Source organism: Acipenser ruthenus, chromosome 27 (assembly GCF_902713425.1).
Source record: "Acipenser ruthenus chromosome 27, fAciRut3.2 maternal haplotype, whole genome shotgun sequence".
Taxonomy (NCBI): Eukaryota; Metazoa; Chordata; class Actinopteri; order Acipenseriformes; family Acipenseridae; genus Acipenser; species Acipenser ruthenus.
Window position 1 is genome coordinate 15,306,336 of NC_081215.1, and position 25,798 is coordinate 15,332,133.

The 25,798-nt window shown below is 38.3% G+C and overlaps 1 protein-coding gene across 1 annotated transcript; it reads right to left on the reverse strand.

Annotated features, from left to right (window-relative positions):
- Nucleotides 1-593: 593 nt before the first annotated feature.
- LOC117432087 (CD44 antigen-like) lies at nucleotides 594-18,232 on the reverse strand. Its single transcript, XM_034053537.3, has 8 exons — nucleotides 17,929-18,232; nucleotides 13,346-13,511; nucleotides 13,118-13,254; nucleotides 12,312-12,404; nucleotides 10,717-10,941; nucleotides 5,901-5,978; nucleotides 5,524-5,602; nucleotides 594-2,997 (listed from the first exon to the last, which is right to left on the reverse strand). Exons 1-8 carry the CDS (start codon nucleotides 17,999-18,001, stop codon nucleotides 2,820-2,822), a joined length of 1,029 nt encoding a protein of 342 aa, XP_033909428.1. The 5' UTR covers nucleotides 18,002-18,232; the 3' UTR covers nucleotides 594-2,819.
- Nucleotides 18,233-25,798: the final 7,566 nt, after the last annotated feature.

Genomic DNA, 25,798 nt, shown 5'->3' on the forward strand with positions numbered 1-25,798 from the left:
TCCAGATGGCTCCCTGAAAAGGGGCCCTGGGTCTGTGGCAGCAAACTCCTAGGGCTGCTGCATGGCTTGTGGCTTGACCTGAGGTTTCTGTCTCTGCACTACCCGGTTCTGAACACCACCTCTAGCAGCAGGCGCAGCCAGCTGTGTCGGTCTTTGAGGCTGGTGGGGCCTAGGACACCAGTATGCCGTTGGTTTGCGCAACCTATGGCTGGACTTAATTGATCGTTATTTAATCAATTAAATCCCAGCCACAGTCTGCCAACCTGGAAGAACAGCAATACCACAGTGCTTGCGCCCTGTCACAGCTCCCATTATCAGATTTGTTTATCTGGTTCCATTCATTCGGACCATATTTTGAATGTGGCGAACTCAGAAAAACATACCAAGTAGATTTTGTTCTTGAATAAACTCTTGATTCACACTCTATACGTTGGTTTTCTATATGCACCACTTCTCCCCTCTTTTTTTGAGTTATTGGGCACCATGACAACCATCAGGAGTTATTGGGCACCATGACAGCCATCAGGCCTTCCCCAGGATTCACTGGTTCCTTTTTGAAGCTGTAGTCTCCCCATAAAACACAAAACACAACATAAGCCCAACATTTTATTTAAACTCCTGTACAAATAAACACTTTTGTCGCTTTTTAAAAAACAATATGAAGCATTATATTCATGTTATAACATTTACATTTCAAGTAGCCGACTGATTGTGGGGGTAGCCAGTAATTCTGTGGCGTGTACAAGACAAAAATAATAGTAACTACTTCTCTTCTCTCCCATTTCATGCCTCTGAGTCCACAATTATTAAATGCGTAATCCTCCCATGGATTCCAATGCCACTGTTGCAACTGCCCCCTTTTAGATTTGACCTTGACCAAGGGGTCCCAGAAAAACACGTGCAATGGGATATAGTACTGTATAACGAATTAGCCATTTACCTCCAGTGTCAAATTTGAACAATATTTCTTTAAGTAAAATACTACTGGTAATGTTACTAAATGAATGAGGAACGACTCAGGATGATAATTTAACGGCACGAAATTCTGATCTGGCTGGAAGTGTAACGCAAACTCCAGCAGTGTTTACAAGAAACATATTATTAAACTTTGCTGTATTTGCTGTTGTCCATATCGCAGCATTTTTTTCAACATATTCTCGATAATTGCTTTTTTTCCACTTTCACTGAGGAACGTTCGCCAGGAGAAAGAGATTTTTCTTGCGACCATCTCAGTGTATCCAGTTCATGCTCCCTCCTGCAGCAAAGCTGGTGCTCTGATTGAAATGAGTGGTGTATTGTGGAAACAGAAAACCAGCATCGTTGCAGGAGGGAGTGAGATCTGGAAACACTGCAATCCTTAGAAGACCTTTTTATCTCCTGCTGAGTGTTGCCTATAAGTTGACAAATGTATTGTGTGGTTGATTTATGACCCATAATGTGAGATTAACACGGGACACAGCAATCTTGTAAACAATGCAGTGTTCTGTAACACATGCATGTATTGTTTTATATTAATACCTCTTTTTAACAATAAAACACATCACACAAGAAAGTAACAGTATTTGTTCTGTGTTGCTGTAGACATTACGGTCCATTAAAAGATGTGATAAGATAACTAGAACTTATAGAACATGTGTCCTACTGTATAACCCTCTCTGTGACCACAATAAGACCTTTAAGACCTTCTGGAGGAAGGGCTGTCAGTCTAGCCACGGATTCACAGAGGTTTCATTTCCCCCATTAACCTGGTTGGGATTTTTGTTTTAACTCTCCTGAGTGCTAACAGACCACGCTGGCACCACAGCAAGCAAGCATAGGTGGTCTGAATGGCCTTTTCTTGTTCTGGAATTTGTTATGTTTTTATAGCCATCAGAAAGAATCCACTATCTTTACTACCCATCCAGACATTTGCAAACAGTGATATAAAAGCAAATAGCGCAAAGCTTTGAGAATAAAGCTGCATTTTAAATAATTTAACATTAAATTACACTCACTTGGTAACATTACCAAAAATATTAACATTTACCAAAATATTAGTAATAGCTACAAAAATAGCATAATGCGCTTTGCTTTTTTTTTTTTTTATAACAGCAATACAAAAGAAATCTCTTTTCAATATATGGAAACAAACTGAAAATTCAGAAAAATCCCCTATAACAAGGAGATAAACAAAAAAGACAATAGTTCTGGCAGCAGGAAAACAGCTCTTCTCTGGTCTGATATGTTCATCCTCTCATATTGAATATCTTGCTGTGATATAAAATGGCACAGTATTATTTATATTTCAGTTATTAATAAAGATGAGAATGTTGGACTGAGATGCAGGAATTCATTTACATGGATCTCAAACCCTGTTTAAAGGATACAGGAATTTAAATTTGAGAATTAAGGGGCTAGTGAAGAGAAGTTGGCTTGGACAGAGTTGTGCTTTTCACCTGCTATGATATTTTGCAGAAACAGTGTACAGGACCATGTCCACAGAGGAGATCAGACTTCCCCATAAAGGGTCAGTTCTCTTTTCATAATGCAGGTGATCCATCTTAGAATGGTACATTTACATTGATCACCGAATTGCCAATTGGTAATCCATACTAAGGGATGAACCTGAAGAACTCACTTTGATAGCCTCAAAAATCATTGTAAAGATCTCACGTGTGATTGGTGCTCAACGCCTCTGCATTGTGCGCTAGTTAATAATAGTTAGCTGGCTCTGTCTTCAATGAATTGCTGTTAACTCCAGAAATATTGTGCTGCACCCCACCCTTGCCCCTGAGGAGCCCCCTGCCTCTGTGCTCCTGTGTGATGTGGAGGAGTCGCACTCATGCTAGCTGCGTTTTCTCGGCTGGTTCCTCCAGGGTGACGACAGTGAACTCCTCGCTGGCTGCACCATTCTCCTGGAACTTCTCCTTATTCATCAGCTGCACCATCTCCTGCTCCTTCCCCCCCTTCTCACCAGCATTCCCACTGATCACAAGACTTTTCTTCTTCCCACACCACCTGAAGCAAAGAAACAGCAGTGCAGTATTTATTACAGGTAAAAGAACACCTGCTCTAGGGGAAAATTGAATTTAGAAAAAGATACAAACAATTGTATTTGTTTAAACATGTTGTAGACCACCTATTAGGAGATCTTCATCCAGAACCAACGGTGGCACAGTATGCAGTATACACAAATGTCATCCTGACTGAAGAATAGCCCCCGCAATCTATAAATTACACCCCAACAGACATATTCTTTATAAATGGAGTTGAATTAACAAAGCAAAGAAAAAGGGTATTCAACTAAATCCCAAAACAAGCAGGGAATTAGACACACCTAGCTCTCATATTGTTTAAACTTTTTTTTTTTTGAATACTAGGCTTATTAATGTATGATCAGATCCTGGCCTGCAGCTACCTGCTTCTCACAGATCCCTACCCTTGATGTAATATCTTCCATTCAATGACAGCTGACTAGCTTCTAACGGAAGCCTCCCTCAAAACGTAGTCTGGAGCCTATTAGCAGCAGCTGTACTTACAAGTTTGAGGAGAGTGTAGATCTCGCACTCAGAATGTCAGTAACAAAGCATTCAAAATGTTTACACCACAACAGATTCTATATACAGACGTGCTCAAATTTGTTGGTACCCCTCCACAAAAAACGAAGAATGCACAATTTTCTCTGAAATAACTTGAAACTGACAAAAGTAATTGGCATCCACCATTGTTTATTCCATATTTAATAGAAATCAGAATTTGCTTTTGATTTTTTATTCAACATAATATTGTAAATAAGAAAACAAATGAAAATGGCATGGACAAAAATGATGGGACCGCTAACCTAATATTTTGTTGCACAACCTTTAGAGGCAATCACTGCAATCAAACGTTTTCTGTAGCTCTCAATGAGACTTCTGCACCTATTAACAGGTAGTTTGGCCCACTCTTCCTGAGCAAACTGCTCCAGCTGTCTCAGGTTTGATGGGTGCCTTCTCCAGACTGCAAGTTTCAGCTCTTTCCATAGATGTTCGATAGAATTCAGATCAGGACTCATATAAGGCCACTTCAGAATAGTCCAATGTTTTGTTCTTATCCATTCTTGGGTGCTTTTAGCTGTGTATTTTGGGTCATTATCCTGTTGGAGGACCCATGACCTGTGACTGAGACAGAGCTTTCTGACACTGGACAGTACGTTTCGCTCCAAAATGCCTTGATAGTCTTGAGATTTCATTGTGCCCTGCACAGATTCAAGGCACCCTGTGCCAGACGCAGCAAAGCAGCCCCAAAACATAACCGAGCCTCCTCCATGTTTCAATGTAGGTATGGTGTTCTTTTCTTTGAAAGCTTCATTTTTCCGTCTGTGAACATAGAGCTGATGTGACTTGCCAAAAAGCTCCAGTTTTGACTCATCTGTCCAAAGGACATTCTCCCAGAAGGATTGTGGCTTGCCAATATGCATTTTAGCAAATTCCAGTCTGGCTTTTTTATGTTTTTCTTTCAAAAGTGGAGTCCTCCTGGGTCTTCTTCCATGGAGCCCACTTTCGCTCAAAAAGCGACGGATGGTGCGATCAGAAACTGACTTACCTTCACCTTGGAGTTCAGCTTGTATCTCTTTGGCAGTTATCCTTGGTTCTTTTTCTACCATTTGCACTATCCTTCTGTTCAATCTGGGGTCGATTTTCCTCTTGAGGCCGCGCCCAGGGAGGTTGGCTACAGTTCCATGGACCTTAAATTTCTTAATAATATTTGCAACTGTTGTCACAGGAACATCAGGCTGCTTGGAGATGGTCTTGTAGCCTTTACCTTTACCATGCTTGTCTATTATTTTCTTTCTGATCTCCTCAGACAACTCTCTCCTTTGCTTTCTCTGGTCCATGTTCAGTGTGGTGCACACAATGATACCAAACAGCACAGTGACTACTTTTCTCCATTTAAATAGGCTGAATGACTGATTACAAGATTGGAGACATGTGTGATACTAATTAAAGAAACGAATTAGTTTGAAATATCACTATAATCCAATTATTTATTATCTTTTCTAAGGGGTACCAACAAATGTGTCCAGGCCATTTTAGAATATCTTTGTAGAATAAGCAATAATTCATCTCTTTTCACAGCTTCTTTGCTTTATTCTATGACATACCAAAGGCATGCAAGTATACATGATAAAATAGCTTTTAATTTCATCACTTTTCAGGAGGAATGAAGCATTATTTCAATGAGCTGTAAGGGTACCAACAAATTTGAGCACGTCTGTAACATGTTTTATTTATTTATTTAATGAGTTATAATATGTTTCTAAGTGCACCCATTACACAGCAGTGCTGTTTGCCCCATAATACCATTACACACACACTTTCATTCTCCTTATTATACCATTACACACACACAGACTTTCATTCTCCTTATCAGAAGGAACACAACTAGCATTAGTACTGTATACTGTATCTGCATATGGAAATAGTATCTGCACCAACTTTACAATTTGATTTGAAGAAAGCTTATTTAATCTTTTAATACAATAATACATGTCTTAATGCTTACCTCTTTCTGGATGCGATAACTGCACACACAAGCACTATTATTAAAACAGCAGCCACTACCGCTATTATAACCAGCCAATCTGAGAACAAAAGAATGAGAAACAGTAATGAGCTGTCTGTTCATCTGAAGGTTCTCTGTATAATTATTCCATATCTGAATATATCGCCACATTAAATGATAAAAGGTTGCTAATTTGGTACTTGTTTACTTCAAGAAATCTAATTTACAGCTGGACTACATTCTTTAACTGCATCTGTGAAAAATGCAATCCTGTTATCCAGGAGTGTTGAGGGAGATAGGCCCCCCTAGGGCACCTGCAATCTCTTCCTATTGTGAACAGAGCCCCTCCCCAGACTCCCTCTCCCATGGGACCCTACCTGAGAAAACTCTAGAAGACTGCTGGGCTGGAGGGGCTGATGTCATTAATCCAAATCCACCCCTCCTGATCATATTATCTGTAGATAAAAAAAACAAAGGGAAGTAAATCAGATGATAGAAAGTACTCTTAAATGTGTACGTTCCCTATGGAATTCTCTAATGCACATTTTATATACTGTAATATGCTACAGGGTTCCTAAATGATTATTTTTTATCAGAAGGAACAAATAAAAATCAACTGAGAACACAGACAACACATGATGTTTGTGAAGTGCATGCTGGGAAGTTAACATGTTTACAGCCATGTGCCTAAATGGACACATGTGCCTGTGCGGCGCTGAGCTGTGCTGTGCTGTGCTGTGCTGAGCTGTGCGGTTCTGTGCGGCGCTGTGCTGTGCGGCGCTGAGCTGTGCGGCGCTGAGCTGCGCTGTGCGGTTCTGTGCTGTGCTGTGTGGTTCTGTGCCCTGCTGTGCTGTGCGCCGCTGAGCTGTGCTGTGCTGTGCTGTGCAGTGCAGTGAGAAATGTATTGCTGCTGGAGGTTACTACCATTCTCAACACTACCAGTGCTTCCGTGTGCAGCGAACAGCGCAGTCATTTTCAATGCTTCATTTTGTATTACACTGGCATGGTTGTGTGATATAGTTTACCAAACCACCCCACTTTAACGGGTCATCGACACTCTCCCTCTTCCCAGATCAGTGGTAATATTATTCGAAGCAGCAAAGTTAACATCAAACAATACCATCCACCAAACAAACAGTGCCGTTTTCATCATACATGCAGCTGTTGCAGGGCTGCTCGTTCTCATTCCATACGCCTGCTTTCTATAAATGTCAACCGTCCGTTCTTGTTGCTTCTATCCCGATAAACTAATTGACATACTCAGCTCTTCCAGATCAATGATCAATTCAAACCATAACTTCTTCACTCCGTGGGCATTTGTGAAAACACTACTTCCCGTACCAGAGCGTATACCAGGACCGGGAGGTATGTACCGTATTTAATATGATATGTTACTTAATGTAAACTTGTATTTATATGTAATAATTGTCCAATGAAGACATAATTTATTGATTCACTGTAATCTGTACATAATTATGTTCAATTGCTGTTAGGAAATTATGTTTAAGTTGGGGTTTATGCACATTGTTCTTGTATTACACTTCCCGTTACTAAAAAGAGCTGCTTATTGAAGCATTGAAAAAATAGTACAACGATTGTGATTTTTTACGTATTACTTCAATTTTGGTATTATGTACAGTAAACATTATTTTTAGCCAGTGGCACTTGGATGTATTTTGTAAAGTACAATAGTGTAATCGTTTAGTACATTTCGATTATGAAAATATATACGGAAATACCCACCCCTAATACCACCAGCAGTTCTAAAAATCACATGGACACTGTCCAAAAACAATATGCACAGTAGAGCTGTGCAAGCACTTGGATTTTCTGAGTAATTCCCTTTAACATATTTATTGGTCGAGGGCATTAAATAAGCCAAAACAAGCCTATTAATTTGTTAACTTCATGATGATTTGATTCTTATAGGTGGTTGATTCTTAAAAGCTGACCAATATGATTACAATTAGCAAAAGCGTGCCTCCGTGCATCATCAGTTTAAATACAGTATACCAATGTCAATGGTGCTGAATCACTGAGGACAATACATCAAAACATGCAAAACAAGTCCTCGTGGGTAAGCAGCTTGTTATATGATCACGATTATGTTTACTCAAGGCTGCAGAATCCTATTTTACTGTAGTATACTTGAGAAGCGATCATCTCGTAAGGGTGCCTAGTTTAACTGCTGACCAGTGTTACGTGTAATGGTCTTTGAATTAAAATGACATTACAGTACAGTATTTTACTGTCAGGACTACCACTGCATTTAAGCATCTGTGGCTTGCTTTTTTCAGTTGCGATGCAAATCTCAGTTTTTCACTAAGCGGAGATGCAAAGCTCTGCACCCACCCACCCCCCCCCCCGCCCCCCCGACCCATCACCACGCATCACAATCCCACTCCCTCTACATGCATATCACACAATAACACTGCTGTACTCAGTATGTATTCAATGAATGTGTATTAACTTTATTAAAACAAATTTCCACTAACAGAGAACACCAAAAATACCTGTCCAATGCAGTCGTGTGTCTTTCTTTTTCCAGCCATGTCGACACACATAAGCTGCACGACTTGCTTTTTTTTCTACTGGGAGTCGCTGCAGACCAGGTATTACACTACACACATGGTGTACATGCCTAATCACGTGAGATGTGATGAAATTCAAATTCAAAAACTGCTTTACTGGTTGTACACGCCATTGCACTTGATGCAGAAATGTTTCTTATAAGCGGATTGCTTGATTCTTACAATCATGGTTAGTATAGGAATGATTTGGTCCCAGTAGTTTTGATCACTATATGCGGTTGATTCTTATATCAGTATAAAGTTATATAAAATACCAGTAAGTAAATATATTTAAATCTTAGAATACACATATTTTAGAGGTCATTTGGAATGATTGCTATAATGGTTGGCAGCCAGTCATTACCTGCAGTAAAAGGTCTCCCTGTTGGAAACACCTTAGCTAAACAGTGCCTCGGTTAGTCTTCTTTGTGGGTTGACCTTTTATTGCATGTCAGTATTTTGGCTCCCAACCAATCAGTTCCAGTGCTACCAGTTCCAGTGCTACCAATCATTTTAAATACATTTTCTTTCCTTACAAGTAAAGGAGGCACGATGATATTGCTGCTAATTCTAATAAGAAAATTGATTTTAAAGCCTTGGTTAGCTAGACACCCCATAAACCTCTACCCACATACTTTTATTGAATTCAAAAAGTCTGTTCAGCCGATTACAGGGGTACACTTGACTTGGTGTGAAAAATCTCTTTCATATGCAGATGTTTGTTTTCAAACCATTTGACCTGTTTAATAACATACCAAGTTTTGGATAATTTTTGAGATCCTGTATATTGATGTAAGAAGCAGAGTTGCAGAATGCTAGAAATACTGGCCTCCCGAATAACTGATTCTAAATATTTCTGATCTCTGAGTTTGTATTAAAAAACAGTAAATTATAAAAAACAGTATATTAAACATTACTTTGATTATTTCCCTGATTTGTTAATATGATGAAGATGTAATGCTTTTGTAATTCTGGGGTTGTGCAACAGAGAAAGGTGTTTACTTACATCTAGTATATAAAAAAAAAAAAACAGTTTCTATTAAAATAAATGTAAAGAGATAGAATATAACATCATGTTCTAAAATGTAATTTATATGTCAATGGATTGCAGCCGCAACTACAGTTCTGTCCATGAAAAGCCTCACGCTTCATAATCACTTCAGTATTATAGAACGTTATTTAATATTATTTTTTTATTTGCAGACTGACTACAATTCCATATTACACGGGACTAATAATATGTGACTATCGAATAACTAATTATATACAACACATTACATATCTAAAAAATATATTCAGAAAGCTGTTCTAATGTATTCGTGAATAAAGTGTTTCAAATTTAAAGGAAACATAGCTTCTTCTCACATTTCCTCTTTCTGTTGCCATGGAATTGTAAAAAACTACCCCCCAACACAAGTGAGTCACAACACAAGCAGCAGGTTATTTCCTGTCATAAATGTAATGTTGAAACCTGAGGGTGTGTTATTACATATGTTTATTTTGTTATGTATTACATATTCACTACCATTGTGAATGAATTTGAAGAGTTATTAATTGTAAAATTGTTTTGTTAAGTTCTATGTTTGTTAAGCAGTACTGTGCAATGCCCTTATCAGTGTTCTCAATAAACATTATGGTGCTGTCCCTACAATACACTAATATCTCGTTTGAGATTGCGTTCCGATTTATAAAAAGTATACATACAATCAACACATTACAACGGACAACCAACTAACTAAATCGTTAAATACATATATAATTTAGAAAGCTCAAAAGCCAATCAGAGCACTTATTGTCATACATTTATTTTGAGTACAAAGTCCCAACTATACATCCATCCACACAGCCTGGTTGTGCAGACTGGCAGGTTTCTCTGAGACACCAACATTTCCAAGGATGCTACTTCAATGAAAAACTGTACATAATGCTTATGTGAAATACAGAGAGGTAGGCTAACCAGTTAACAAAATTGACTGTAATGACTTCTTTACATGATATGGTTTATTATTAAAAAAAAAGAGCTAGTATTAGTAGCTCCCTGCATTCCTGTGGTAAAAGAGACATATTGTAGACTGCCTGTGAAAAGCAATCTAAACAGTAATGACATGTACCTGTTCCTAAACTACCAAACAGTGGGGCTAACCACCAAAATGCTTTTAAATGTCTTTTAATGTTTGTTTTTTTTTAAATTACATTTGTGAACGTATTAAAGATTTAACTTGACTCTTTCAACAGTGCAGAAATGTATGCAGGTCTGGAAAAGGTAACTCCATGGCTGCAGTCCGCTTTTAAACTATTCTAGTTTGACTACTAAATAAATTACTTATTTAAGCACAAAGGCTAACTACTATTTACATGCCCAGTGTCGATACTTGGCTAATATCAAAATGTTTAATCTCAAAATAATGAACATCCTTGCCTACAATGATTTACAAGACCTACTTTCTAAGTTTCTGCTCCAACAACTTGTCTGGTATATGGCTCATATCTACTGTGCTTACACTGAGGGCCTCTGACCTCTGCAATAACATTGTCTCAGATCTTCTTGTGTTCAATACATAGCACAGACAACGCCGACACTCATACACCGTAACAATTGAAAAATGTCTTCTACACCACTAACCGTTCTTTCCACGATGTGATGTATCTTCTCCTGCTGAGATGTGGAAGGTTGAGCTGTGATGTGACTGGGTAGTGACTCGCGGCCCTGCGTCATCACCCTCCTGAACATCATTTGCAGTTGTGTCTCCAACAGTGGGCTCTATGGGAGTGGCCTTATCCTCATCCACGTGTAGTGGTGGAACTATCGCTGCAGAGGTGGTTGTGGTAACAGTGCCAGTTTCAGGATCTACAACAAAAAAAAACCTGATTATGTCTTTCTGTTAAATAAATAATCAAGTAAAATAAATCTCTGTACTTGACTGGTAAATTTGCTACAATGATAAGTCATTGATATTAGATTTTTTTGTGGTGATGGGTCTGTTCTTAAACACAGAAGTTTGATCATCAAGAAGTCTTGGGCAATTAAATACAAAAAATCCAATGGAACATATACAGTAGTAAATTACATTTTCACAAAATGATGCGACTGTAGATGCAGTCCTAAAACCCATCGTATAAGAAAGACATTTGGCGGACAGTATTGTTCTTATCAAAACAGATCATATTTGTTTATGTATATTTTTTTTAAAAATGTTACCTTTTAAGGACTAGCATGTAATGTTTGCTTGTTTGATCATGTGTATTTAATAATATTTCACAAAGATAATTGGTTTGATGTTTATTGTATAATGTTGTATTATACAGCTGTTTTTTTATTTGGTTGAAGAGGTAAATGTACTGGTAACTTTCTGTTTGATGAGTTCTCAGTGCATCATTTTAGCATTATGGAAAAACTGGAACACAAGAAAGAAAACCGAAACACTAAAATGTAACTTGCCATGACAAATCTAATCAACCACATGATTTAAAAATGTGATCTTCCAGAGCTGTATGACATATTGCCTGATTGCAGCACAGGAAGCAACAGCTGTGACATGTTGTATTTAATTATAAGCAAAGAACATAGAAAACCACAAGAAATGGGGGGCTGAAATAGCATTGCTAGTGCTGAGGAAATTAGACACACAGAAGACAAAGTCCCTTTTGCCCCTTGATATACTCCAGCAGACTGACCACTACTGCTTTTTGAATACGCTATATATTAAGTCCAAAATGTTAGAATATTTTAAAGGTCTTTCCAATGTGTTTACCGGTATTTTTCTTTTCTTTTACTTGTTATGTTACGTTACCTACAAGTTAACTCTTAAAAAAAAAAAAAAAAAAAAGCATAATGTTGATGTTTAACAAAAAAAAACTCAGCAGATTCAGTTAAAGGTTACTCCATCAGATCAATCAGCTACATGGAACCGGACAAGCTTAGATGGGCCGCGTGGCTCCTCTCATTTGGAAATGTTCTTATGTTCTTATTAGCTGTTTGTGTTCCATTTTACAACAAACATGGGACATGATTGACACCCTTTTGACTTTCTCTTAAAAAAAAAAAAGAAAAAAGTGAATGAATGACAAACATTTTGTTTAGGTAATCAGTATGGATTTTCAGTATGGAGAATACGCATGAAATTAAAATTGTCTGTGGAAAAAAAGTTTATTTATGTGAGATTGATGTCTTGGATTACCCTTTCTGGTCATACTCAAGATCTACAAACATAATGGTACCTGTGGTGCTTTCATTTTCCACATGGGCATCCAGGAATGTTTTAGATGTGTCTGATGGCATGATAGACAACTCACAGTTCTTGTCCTTTGTATCTGTAAAGAGATGAGCTGGTGTCAGTGTAGAAAACCATCTACCTATTGTAAGCAATGATAAAACATCTTGACACGTGTCACTCGATGCCAGCAGCAATGTTCACAAATTGGAATGCAAACTACACTTCTTAGTTCAATATACAAACTTATTGGATTCCTGTAAATAATTGTAGATAACAAAATAATTCCAGCAATATGACCTGTTTTGCATAGGACTCAATGTACTGTTTTTAAAGAAACATACGTTTTTTCATGTATTTTCATTTTAAAACATGGTATCTGGTACTTCTTTGGGTTAATTGTCTCCGTCATTGAAATGGGCGGAGACAATTACTCCTCCTAGGTGTGACCAAACAAATGCAACACTAACTGAAAGCATACCTTGCAAACAGAGACTTCTTTAACCAAGTATAGTACCAGATCATGCATTAAAATAAAACATAAAAATACATGTTTTAAAACTGGACATTTGAGACATATATAGTGAGAGCACAACAGGTAAGAGTTATGAAATGTTTTGTTAGCTACAATCACCTTAACAAGTGTCTGGCTAATCTAGCTTGCTCACACTTCCTTCAGATGTCCCAGCCCTCTGCAGTCATCTTCCCCTTTCACATATCTGCACAGACACATTTGTAGTTTGACACTTTTCCATTATACATTTGAAAACTATTTCCCATTTGCAATTCATCATACAGATGTGGTCTCTTTACCTGATGCGTTGAAGCAGTAGGCATCATAGAGCTGTGAGAGAATGTCGCCGATGATGATGCCAGTTCTGTTAGCGGCACATTGGAAGTAAGGCTCCTGTCGCAGGATCACTACGCTGTGGTTCTGAATCCAACCATATCTGAAACAATACACCAGGTCCCAGACGATGTCATGTTGAGATAACACTTTAGGACAAGTTTAGATTTTTCAAGTAGCTTCAAGAAACTCACCTGCAGGTCTGAAAGCCGAGGTCAAAGGCCATCTGGATTTGCTCTTTGGTGGCCAGAGTGGTGTTAATGGACATGCAGAGTTCCTCTGCGGAGGAGTATGTGAGGCTGTAGCGCCCATTCTGTTCCACGTGGAACAACCCCCTATAACTGCAGCTCCGCAACACACCTTGGGAGAGAGGGGGGTGGAGAGTGAGAGTATGCCATCTGAACATTTCATAGGGAGGGAATTCAATAAGGGGGTGGAGAGAGCGAGAGTATGCCATCTGAACATTTCATATGGAGGGAATTCAATCCATATATACAGTTTCTATGGCTCAGTATTGTTCACTTCATCACACTTCAGCAAATCCTATTTGACAAACTCCCAACAGGTGAAAAATGTGCGCACTTAGCTATGAGAAAACCATTTTACATTCAGAGAGAGAGAGACCCACTTTTGAACATAGATAATGACAAGATCATTTGACCCACGGTCTCATCTTTTGGGGCACCAATCACAGATGATGGAGGGTGGGGGTTGTGGAGGTTGAGTGTTGATCTGAAGTTTATGCAAGTAAGACCATTTTGGGATATTTAAAAAAAAAAAAAAATCTGCTGGCTTTCTTAGTTTCAGATAGATTTTAGTGACCCAACAACCAACAACCAAATATAATCATAAAAATGTGTATGTTAGTGACATTCCCTGTGACATGAAAACATTTATCACCAGGACCTATTTATTTCTGTGACAGTTTATAAACTACTCAACCTAACAGTCTCGTAATTTAATATGTCACATAAACCCGAGATGAAATTATTTTCCTGTAACGCACTGAAGCCCATCTATTATTCTATAATACATTGTGACAAGAGAGTCAAACAAAGAGCATCTAGACTAATCCACAGGGTTGAATCAGTTTTTTTTACATAAGGAGGTGTGTGTGTGTATGGAATTCATTACCAATCTATGACTAGACAAAATTCTAGGATTAATCAACTACTTGGATATGGACCAGCATTTGATGGGTCAAATGACCTCTTCTTGTTCACTTTTCATATTTCCTTATGTTCTAACAGGACAGTGTTTGAGTCATGGATTTCCCTTGTCTGGGAAGGTCTGTATTTAAGAAGCTCAATCCACTTCCAAAAAAGTAGGAATGACAAGATCAGTATTAGAAACTAGTCATCAGCATGACATTACAGTGATTGATGTCCCCAATAACTTATTTTTGTCATTAAAAGGCTAACATTATTGGTAGCTTAAAAATGGACTCCAAACATTTATATTTCACAGTGTAGAAGTCATACATTAAACAGTCTAAGATTACCCAGTTAAAAATTGGTTAATACTAGAATTATTAGTCTAGAATTATCTGGGAAATCGTAGAAATAATCATATTAACTGTGACAATTATACTAATGAAAGATAAATTATAAGATGATAATGTCATGTGCTCTGGTGTTTTCCACTAAACAAACGCTGGGTGGTTTATCAAAAGCAATAAGAAGTGGCAAGCCTTGTAAACGTGCCAGAACATCTGTCATTTAAAACACATTAAACAGAGAAGCCTTTTGCAAGTTAAAGGCTGCTAGCTGCATCCGTTGATTCATGCTTGATAAAAAGGTGTTACTTCCTATTCTTAGTAACCGTTTCTGGAAATATTGGTAACCACAAGTTTAAGACACATTTATGTAGGTTGCCATGGCTACGTACATTTGCTTGTGATAACAGGTTCCCTTTTATTTCAATTCAAAATGAGTATGAAGTTTACATTTTAAAGGGGATTCTAATTTTACATTGATGAATCAACCTGTATTGATTTTTTATGCTTGTGAATTTAATGCACGATAGGCTAAGCAGCAGTCAGACGCATTTCTGTATTCATGTTTCAGACTCCTCGTCCGACATGATACAGTGTCGGAGCCTTTTCTGACATTTTAACGTCCACATACGTATTTCTTTTACACAAGTCATGTAGACAAATGCTTTGATGAAGTCTTTATCAGTGCCATGAGAAATGTAGAGTTCTAGTATAGAACCAATAGTTTTTGTGTCTTTGAAATAGATCATAACAGTCTTAACCTTCTTTATTTAGTGATTCATTTACATATTACTATGTATCATACAAAAAAACTAATACTATTTTACAACTTACATTGAAATGCACATACATAAATTATTGCAAGGGGAAATAGCATCTGAGTCACTTCAAATGAATTGTCTTATACCTGGCACCTGGTTTAGACAATTCTTAATAACACAGCCCTGTAACTCAGCAAACCTCTTTCCACTGGACGAAGCTATTGAGAGACAATAAATCACCCCTGAGTGTAAATAATGGCTGACAGATTTAAAGAATGGTGGTATTTAAACTTCATTGAAATTGACTTTTCAGAGGTAATCAGCAATAACACTTGAAATGTAATTGTTTATATGCAAGAAAAGTTAAGTTAGTTAGATAAGTTAGCTGTATAAAGAATAGCTCTATATGTTGGTATTAAGTTTAAATGTTCATGTCTCAAAATTATGATTTACATTTTTTGGTAATTTCTTTAAATTCTTCTTTTGTTTTTACCACGGTTTTCTCCCCAATTTGGAATGCCCAATTATTATTTTTATCTCGGTTCACTGCTGCAACCCCCTGGCGAAATGGAGGCTGAAACACACGCCCTACAAAACGTGTTTCTGCCAATCTGTCATTTTTCGCACTGCGGATCCACAGAGAAGCCACCAGACCTATAGTGCCGGAGGACAACACAGATCTGAATGGCTCCACTGCAGACCCGCAGGTGCCCTATCAGCCACAGGGGTCGCTGGTGCGCGGTGAACCGTGGATTGCCCTGCCGACCTAATCCCTCCCTACCCGGGTGGTGCTCGGCCATTTGTGCGCCGTCCCCTAGGAACCCCCGGTCACATTCGGCAATGACATAGCCTGGATTTGAACCTGCAATCTCCAGGCCATATGGCGCATCCTGCACTTCACGAAGAGTGCCTTTACTGGATTCGGCACTCGGGAGCCCCTTTAAGTAAATGCTTTGGTCTGTTCACTACAAAAGATCAACCATCAAATGTTTAGGTACACACTGATTGTGACTGTTCCACCCTCAGGATAGTAAACCATTCACACGATGGAAAAAGAAACGATCCGTGCCCACTTCGATTCCCTAAACAAGTTGAGACTACCTATTTTTCTGATCTTGTTTTGAATGAGCCGAGGTTGATTGGAAGCATTGTCATGCGAATACCCCCTCAATCAACCTGTCAGTCCTGTTAATAAACTACAAAAATTGGCCCTTAAAATAAAGTGTGACCAATTCCCTTTATGTTGCCATCTATTGTCCATCCATAATAAAGGATAAGCTGCACTCTGCCAACTGAACATAATGTGTATAGATTTATTTTTCATTCCATACAGCCCTGTCGTAGAATAATCAAATGCATACTTTTCATTTGATTGAACTTGAGTCCAGTTGGAGTTCAGAAATTATAAAATGACCTGGACTCTCTTATTCCCCAAGCTCAATCCCTGCTACCCTTGCTTGTCTTCCCTCTAGTTGATATTTTCTAAATAGTAATTTAAAGAAATCAGTCATGTCAGACGCCCTGCCGACTGTAGTTTTGTGGAGTATTTGGTTTGTGGTTGTGGCTGCTGAAGCTTCAGTGTCAGAGCAAGGTCACAGTTACTGTGTTCAATAAGAAATCTGAAATGTCATGCATACTATGATAGGTCAACTATTTGACCTATCAAACCTATATATACATCTTTCCTTGAGTGCACATGGCCAAAATCAGAGATAGTAATATACAAACTCCTTAATTAAAATGCGAAAGGTACCAAAGACAGGAGAAAAGAAACACAATGCCACTTTCTATTGTCCATAACTATTAAACCCTCAACAGTGCTTAATTTAGGAATACTAAAATTCAATGACAAATGTTTGAAGACATTAAAAAAGATTTGTAGCCTAAACGTTTGTCATTCATGTATTATGTTTTTCATAATTTCTAAAATGCCACGCTCCTGAGCAACAGCAGGCTGTTTGAAGCAGAAGAGGTGAATGTATACAGCAAACACTCCCCATATCACTGCCTTGATCCACACACTAAATAAACTGCCTGGACTCTGCGGTGGAATAAACCCAGCCCAACCTAAATAAAACCCCTCTGGATATTGTATAACATAAATTCAAAAGGAGACACCCAATCTGTGAGGAAACTAAATGGCTTTTTTCTTTGTGTTGCCAGGCAGGTTAGAACACCTGAGGAAATCTGTGAGGCTGCCTAAAACACCTCACAGCCCCTCACCACGCTTTGAAATAAATAGAAAGAAATGAATTGGGTGCCTTGCTTCAAGTGTTTGTAAGCTTTTCCTTCTGAATTCACTGCCAAAACTTAGTCAAAGAGACCACAGGAATCAGTCAGGCAGCGTGTCCTGAATCACAATGTAGTAACCTACTCAATAGTCTGTGTTGGATACTGTTTATCGCACATTCAGCAAGTGAGAGAAAATCTTTCATTTGATTCTGCAGCAATTAAACAGTGTTTCAGAACACACAGAAACAAATTAACATAACATTTGTAAAAATAAAAAAGTCCATCTTACCTTGAGCTGCTAAAGAACTCTGAAGTGCAATTAATCCACAAGCTAAAAGAAGCAGGTTTTGTGACCAAGGCATTTTTTTTTCTGAGATTAGACAGTGTTTCACCTAGAGTGGAGGAGTCGGCAGTCTGAGTGAGTGTCACTGTGTGTGTATGTGTGTGTGTGTGTGTGTGTGTGTGTAAATTTAAGGTGCTGCTGCCAACTTTGCTGAACTTTTTATATTCTGTGTGAAAGGATTAGCTGGTGACACATGTAAGGGAGGAGGCTGTACAATACGTGCACACCCGCTTCTTCCTGATCTTGATGTAGTCTCCCACTTAGATTAACATTCCCACACAAGAAAAGATTCAGCCAATCTGAAAGGTGCTTTCTCATCTTCCCTATCATCACATCTGGATTAATCACTGAATGTGATCAAACACCTCACCCCTGAGGATCCTGGCAACGAGAAACCCCACCCTTTCAGAAGATCAAGACAAACACCCTATATATATATATATATATATATATATATATATATATATATATATATATATATATATATATATATATACACACACACACACACACACAGAGAGTAAATATGGACTGGAGAGGAGGGCTGTAGTGGAAAATTATTGACCTAAGGGAAGACTATTGTTACCAACAGGGGGCTATAATGCCTTAAGCCCTGGAGGTAACAATAGATTTCCTGGGGGGCATTTAATTTTCCACTATGACCTGAGTCTGCAGTACATCTTTAATATCTGAATCAGTCAAAATACGGAGAGGCAAGGTTGGTTGGATTGTAAATATGACTTTATATACTGTAAAGCCATAAATATTTAAGAACATAAGAAATTCTAGAACAATAAAAGGCCATTCGGGCCCACCAATGCTCGCTCGCTCGCTCAATGCAAGCGTGGTTCTGAATATGCCCTTCTTCAGCTTCCACCCGTGGCCCCTGGTTCTGTTCTCTGTGACCTGTGAAAAATAATTCTCAGCAGTTACTTTGTTAAACCCCTTGACAATTTTAAATACCTCTATTAAGTCACCTCTGGCTCTCCTTCTTTATAGGCTACACAGATTCAGCTCTTTCAGTCAATCTTTATATGACATACCCTTCAATCCTGGACCAGAACTGGACACAATATTCTAGGTGTGGTCGTGCATTGTATAATTTTAATATACCAAGATGGCATTGGATCAATATTGAATGGTAATTATGTCAACATCATACAACTTTAATTATAAAAATATTGAATTTTAAAACAAATCTAGCAAGTTAACATTCAGGTTGTTTCTTTTACATAATATAATGAGCTGCTATTTAGTAACTAATCGATAAATATAAAAACTGCAGGATTGTGGCTCTCAATAATGATCAATAATGAAGTGACTTGGCATATTTATCCACCATTGTTTATTTTGCACATAACGATATACAGTGCCTTGCATAAGTATTCACCCCCCTTGGACTTTTCCACATTTTGTAGTGTTACAACCTGGAATTAAAATTGATTTAATTGGGATTTTTTCACAAAAGTTAATTAAACAAAAAAAAGACATTTGTTGGTTGCATAAGTATTCACCCCGAGTCAATACTTGGTAGAAGCACCTTTGGCAGCAATTACAGCTGTGAGACTTTTTGGGTAAGTCTCTACCAGCTTTGCACATCTGGATCCTGCAATTTTTGCCCATTCTTCTTGGGAAAATTGCTCAAGCTCTGTCAAATTGGGTGGGGACTGTTGGTGAACAGCAATTTTCAAGTCTTGCCACAGATTCTCAATCGGATTGAGGTCTGGGCTTTGACTGGGCCATTCTAAGACATTCAGGTTCTTGTTTTTAAACCACTCCAGTGTAGCTTTGGCTGTGTGTTTAGGGTCATTGTCTTGCTGGAAGGTGAACCTCCGCCCCAATCCCAGGTCTCTTGCGGACTGAAACAGGTTTTCCTCTAGAATTTCCCTGTAATTGGCTCCATCCATCTTGCCCTCAATCCTGACCAGTTTCCCAGTCCACATTTGCTGTGTCTCCCACATGCCTTTTGGCAAAATCCAAACGGGATTTGATATGGTTTTTTTTCAGCAATGGCTTTCTTTTCGCCACTCTTCCATAAAGCCCAGCTTTGTGGAGAGTCCAGGTTATAGTTGTCCCATGGACGGTTTCTCCCATCTCAGCTGTGGATCTCTTCAGCTCCTTCAGAGTTACCATTGGGCTCTTGGTTGCTACTCTGACTAATGCCCTCCTTACCTGGTCACTGAGTTTTGGTGGACGGCCTTCTCTAGGCAGTGTCGCGGTTGTGCCATATTCTTTCCATTTTTTAATAATGGATTTAACGGTGCTCCGGGGGATGTTCAAAGTTTGGGATATTTTTTTATAACCCAACCCTGATTGGTGCTTCTCCAGAACTTTATCCCGGACTTGTTTTGATAGCTCCATGGTCTTCATGATGCTGTTTGTTTAGATATGCTCTCTAACAAACTCTAGGGCCTTCCAGAAACAGGTGTATTTAATCTGAGATCATGTGACACTTTAATTACACACAGGTGGACTCCATTCAACTAATCATGTGACTTCTGAAGGCAATTGGTTGCACCAGAGCTTATTTAGGGGTGTCACAGCAAAGGGGGTGAATACTTATGCAATCAAGACTTTTCAGTTTTTTATTTGTAAATAATTTTGAAAAATATGTAGATTTATTTTCCGCACTTTGACATTATGGACTATTTTGTGTAAATCAGTGACAAAAACCCTAATTAAATCCATTTTAATTCCAGGTTGTAACACTACAAAATGTGGAAAAGTCCAAGGGGGGTGAATACTTATGCAAGGCACTATACCGTGCCTTGAAAAAGTCTTCACACCCTTGAACATTTTTCACATTCTACTGCCTAAAAAATACAATTCAAAATACATTAAAGTAGGAGTTTGTTTCACTGATCTACACAACTTCATCTACACTTTCAACGTTAAATAACAATTATAGAAATATTCAAAAAGTAATTAAAAATAAAAAACCAAAAAGTCTGATGTGCTGAGGCAAAATAAGCTGATCCCTGGAGCCAGCATTACACTTCAGCCATCAACACCAGACAGAAGGATATCTAGTACATCATCATATGGAAGGAAGCGCAAATGGATGGAGACACAGATGGATCACATTAGTTTACTGTAAAGCTACGTCTTAGTTGGTGCTTATCTTGGCGAGAGCCGAGTTTAAATCAGCATGACGTTTTAACATCTACTCTCATGTAATGGAAACCTAGCCAACAGAGAAAAGAAAACAATAGCTCATCATAGTTTATTCTAATAAACATAACTGTTAAAAACTGTCAACATATGTTTAAAAATGTGCTGTATACAACAAAATAATATAGCATTTAGACTTCAAGAACACGTCACTAACATTCTATGCTTACAATATTTTCTAAACAAAGTTGTTACGGCAGGAAAAAGGCAGAAAAAAATCAAGCACATCCTATTAACTTAATTGACTTAAACCAATATATACCGTACAGGTGAAATGAGAGGGAACAGATACTGCTGGTGAAGAGCGAAAATATAAATATGACTTCCAACAAACATTAATAGAGAAAAAAACAAAACCAACAACTGATTTGTTCCCAGAGAAAGGAAGTGGTATCAAAATATGAAACTTTGAAAATATATCTCTTTACTGGCGCTAACATTGTCACAATGCAACAAGCATACGGGCGTACAGTGTCTTCTGGGAATACTGTAGTAGTTTACCTGGTATACGCTGAAAGGTTTCAGCAGAAATGCAGAGGAAAACTACAACTCCTGTAATCCATGCATGTCAACAAACTGGCTTAAATTAACTTTGGTTTAATGGAAATTAAACAGGTCATAGGATTTTCCACACTATTGAGCAGTGACAGTTTATTTTTTGTCTACCGTCCCATGTGTTTTTTTAAATGTTCCTACCACTTAATGGATTTCTTCTTCTGGTCAAAATCTCCTTCCACCACTCATAATCACGTACTCTCAGTAAAGCAGTGATTCAGCAGCAGGCATGAGGATTTTGCGTTGCTTCTCCAAGTAAATCAGGGATCAGACTACATCATCTGCCATTGCTAGTACTGTACTGTGTGTGGTTATAGCAGTTCCTCTGATGAAAAAAACTCTCTGGGCTCCTCCAAATAAAACCTGTGCTCGGATCACGCAATCTGCTACTGCTAATACTGTGGATAATAAAACATAGGAGTCCATAACGATATCCTGTCACAGACTCTAGGTAATTTAAAGTGGGATTCTAACACCTGATGCACAGGAAGTGAACATGCAGGGTTATAGGTCTAAAAAACCATACTGTACTAGAACATGTAAATGTGAATTACAGACAACCTACAGATATAATTATTCTATTGACAGAACAGGGTTAACCCCCCCCCCCCCCCTCCCTCCGTAGTTATGAATGGCGGCACATTATCCATAACTACTGTATAGAACACTCAAATGTTGTATATGTAGTAACACTACAGAATCATGTACCGAAACTATGGGCTATCTATGGGCTATCTTTCCAAAGCTAGAATCAAACTACCAAATAATATGTATATCAAGCTGTTTGTTTTTCAGTTTCTTCCAATAATTTGAAATCTTCCACCATGTTAAAAAAAATAACAGTTAATTAAAGACCGGAGTAAACACTTTGAAAATATGGCCCTATATGCTAACATATGAAGACTGGATCTAAATACAGTCATTGTTAAAATATAAATAAATAAGCCCAAAACTGCCATTTACTTACAAGACAAAACGACTCACACTGCTAGAGAGGTTCATTTTCAAAAAGCACACTTCTTTAATGATGTATTGTAAAATGGCAGCAGTGTTTATATTACAACCCTTTATTTCCTCCTGAATCAACTCACTAAGTAGCTGTCTGTCTATTGTGGCCCTGCCAGTATAGTAAAAAAAACTATATTCCAGTGACTGAGACAAAGCATTTCATACAGTGCTGTTCTTTCATGTAGTAGCTTTTTATTTTGAATAAACCGTGAGAAGGCCAGTCAGTGTGACTTTTGGTCCACCTAACACACTGTAAAGACTAGCTGTGCACTCCAAGCTTTTAAAAAAGGGGAGCCTTTGCCATTGATTTACTCAGACCCATTCATCCCTGTAATAATGTTGCAGAAAACATCTAGCATAGCCACTGACTGCGTATTTGCTTACAGAGACTGCACTGTTACTAAGAGACGATTGTTTAATTTTTTTAAGGAACTTCCAGTGTTTTTCTGTTACTAGGAGATTGTGAAAGGCTGCCTCGTGGAATCACTACACAGAACACTGTCAATGCAGCTGCAATCAGCCAAAACCATGTCCCTTTTAAAAACACATATACCGCCCCTGAAACGGACTGCTATAGAACCGGAAAGGACATCATGTAGCCTGTATTTCATTCAGTGAAAAAGACATATTTGGATGTCAAGGTATAAAACTGCTTCTGTGTGGCCAACATTCATTAAAAACAGCACATTTCATTTTTATAGGGAAACGCAACACTTCCTCAGAAATGACAATTATATATCTGTTGCCAAGTACTGAATGGTGATCAGTTCAATCAAACCGGTATGCCAACATTTACTGCTCAACGGTTTTTATGCATCTGTGGCGTTTTTGTTTGATCTAAATTGTTCTTTGATTAGGAGTCACTGTATAAAACTGCAACCCCCCACAAAGGCTTGAATCATCAGTCACGCCCAAAACAGTATATTTGCTTTTTGTAATTGCTTCACTGTTTGAGGATTGTAAATAGAGAAGTGTCATTTTTAATGAGAATTCAGAAATTTACAAAAATGAATACTTTTTTTTTTTTGAGTATCGTGTAATGGAGGTAACATTTCTATTTTATAAAAGTTACTTTGCAGAAACTGTAAAATTCAAACCCTTTACAGTTATCTCTAAACATAAGGATCTCAGCACTAGGTTCGAATTTTAAGACCAATACCATACCTGAGTGCAGGCAGTGCCATTTTCACTCAACTTGAACAAGCAGGTCACTGTAGTAGTGTCTCACTTGGTAACAGCACAGCTGCGTGGTGTGTAGGGTGAGTCATAAGCCCCTTTCACTGTGACAAACTCTACCCGGGTGGACCCTACCCAGGTCGCGACCCGCTGTCATGCAGGTCGGCTATGTGATTTTATACTGCTTTTGAAGAAGCAGGGTTGACCTTGGATGTCAGAATCAAATACACTGCGCGTATCTATGCCCGGAAGCAGCTTGTTACGGACGCTTCCATCCAAGCTTCCCTGGATTGAATCGTCGGCCCAAATGTTGATTAGAGCAAATGTTTCTTCATCCCTGCTGCAATCTGTCTCATGGTGTGTCTCAAATCAACAAAAATATGACTAAACAGACAGCTTAGCATTGATAGCTCACACATGCACTACTGCTGGATTTTATTTTACCCTTTAATAACGTCAATGAATCGATGCATCATCTTTTTTGAAAAACTATATAATCAATGGTGAAAAATTAGGCATCGCCCCAGCCTTAAATACAGCGATTGTTTTAGATATCAGATATCATTTTTGTAAACACAATCAATATTTTAAGCAGAAAAAGCAACAAGTACTCCTGTCAGGTCAGTTCTTGAAAGGAAAAATGGCGCTGAGGTCTGTGAGTGCTGTAATGCCTTCGGGGGCGGGCTATAATTGTGTCACAAGCTCTGCGAGCATCTGATATATTTATTCAGGTTTTGGATCTTAAAGAGGTTAATACCCATTCGTTAATAGTTACATTTCGTACTTGAAAGGGAGCACACTGATTTCTTACAGTTACGACTTGGCGAGACCTGGCCATCAATATGTAACTACCATTACATTTTTTCAGGAACTGGTTGGTTAGTTACCAATAAACAAACTATGCAATACAAACAATATGTTAAAATGTCAAATTATTAATGTTTATGTATTTTGACTAAGCAAACGCTTTATCATTTGAGGAACAAGGACAGCTCAGCACACTAGTGAGATTTCAGTGTTTTTATCAGCGATTTTGTGTAAAGTTACGTATATATTGTATTTTAATTTTACATTTAGAAATACATTTGTGTTATTTGTTCTGATGCTGTGTGATAACGATTTCTTCACAAAAGATTTGCAACAGGATTACAGAGGATCAGGATGTGAACGCGCATTTCCAAAATCTAGAAGAAAACAGTACGATGATGTTATGAAGATGACAATTCTAAAAAAAAAGAATGTTATTGACATTTATTATAATTTATAAAGACATGATACTGGCTCTTTATGGGTGGAGCACCTCTTGCTGTAAACTGGGGTGGTATAATCCCCATCTCTTGCTGTAAACTGGAGTTGTATAAACCACATCTCTTCCTGTAATCTGTGGTGGTATAATCCCCATCTCTTGCTGTAAACTGGGGTGGTATAAACCGAATCTCTTGCTGTAAACTGGAGTGGTATAAACCGCATCTCTTGCTGTAAACTGGGGTGCTATAATCCCAATATTTTGCTGTAAACTGGGGTGGTATAATCCCCATCTCTTGCTGTAAACTGGAGTGGTATAAACCGCATCTCTTGCTGTAAACTGGAGTGGTATAATCCCAATCTCTTCCTGTAATCTGGGGTGGTATAATCCCCATCTCTTGCTGTAAACTGGGGTGCTATAATCCCAATCTCTTGCTGTAAACTGGGGTGCTATAATCCCAATCTCTTGCTGTAAACTGGAGTGGTATAATCCCCATCTCTTGCTGTAAACTGGGGTGGTATAATCCCCATCTCTTGCTGTAAACTGGAGTGGTATAAACCGCATCTCTTGCTGTAAACTGGGGTGCTATAATCCCAATATTTTGCTGTAAACTGGGGTGGTATAATCCCAATATCTTGCTGTAAATTGGGGTGGTATAAA

Bases quoted from the DNA above. Each gene is read 5' to 3' on its own strand.
- LOC117432087 (XM_034053537.3), bottom strand. From the start codon at position 18,001: ATGCCTTGGTCACAAAACCTGCTTCTTTTAGCTTGTGGATTAATTGCA. The intron at 13,512-17,928 runs GTAAGATGGACT...CTCTCTCCCAAG, and splicing joins GAGTTCTTTAGCAGCTCAAG to GTGTGTTGCGGAGCTGCAGT. The intron at 5,603-5,900 runs GTAGGGTCCCAT...TTTTGTTCTCAG, and splicing joins GTCTTCTAGAGTTTTCTCAG to ATTGGCTGGTTATAATAGCG.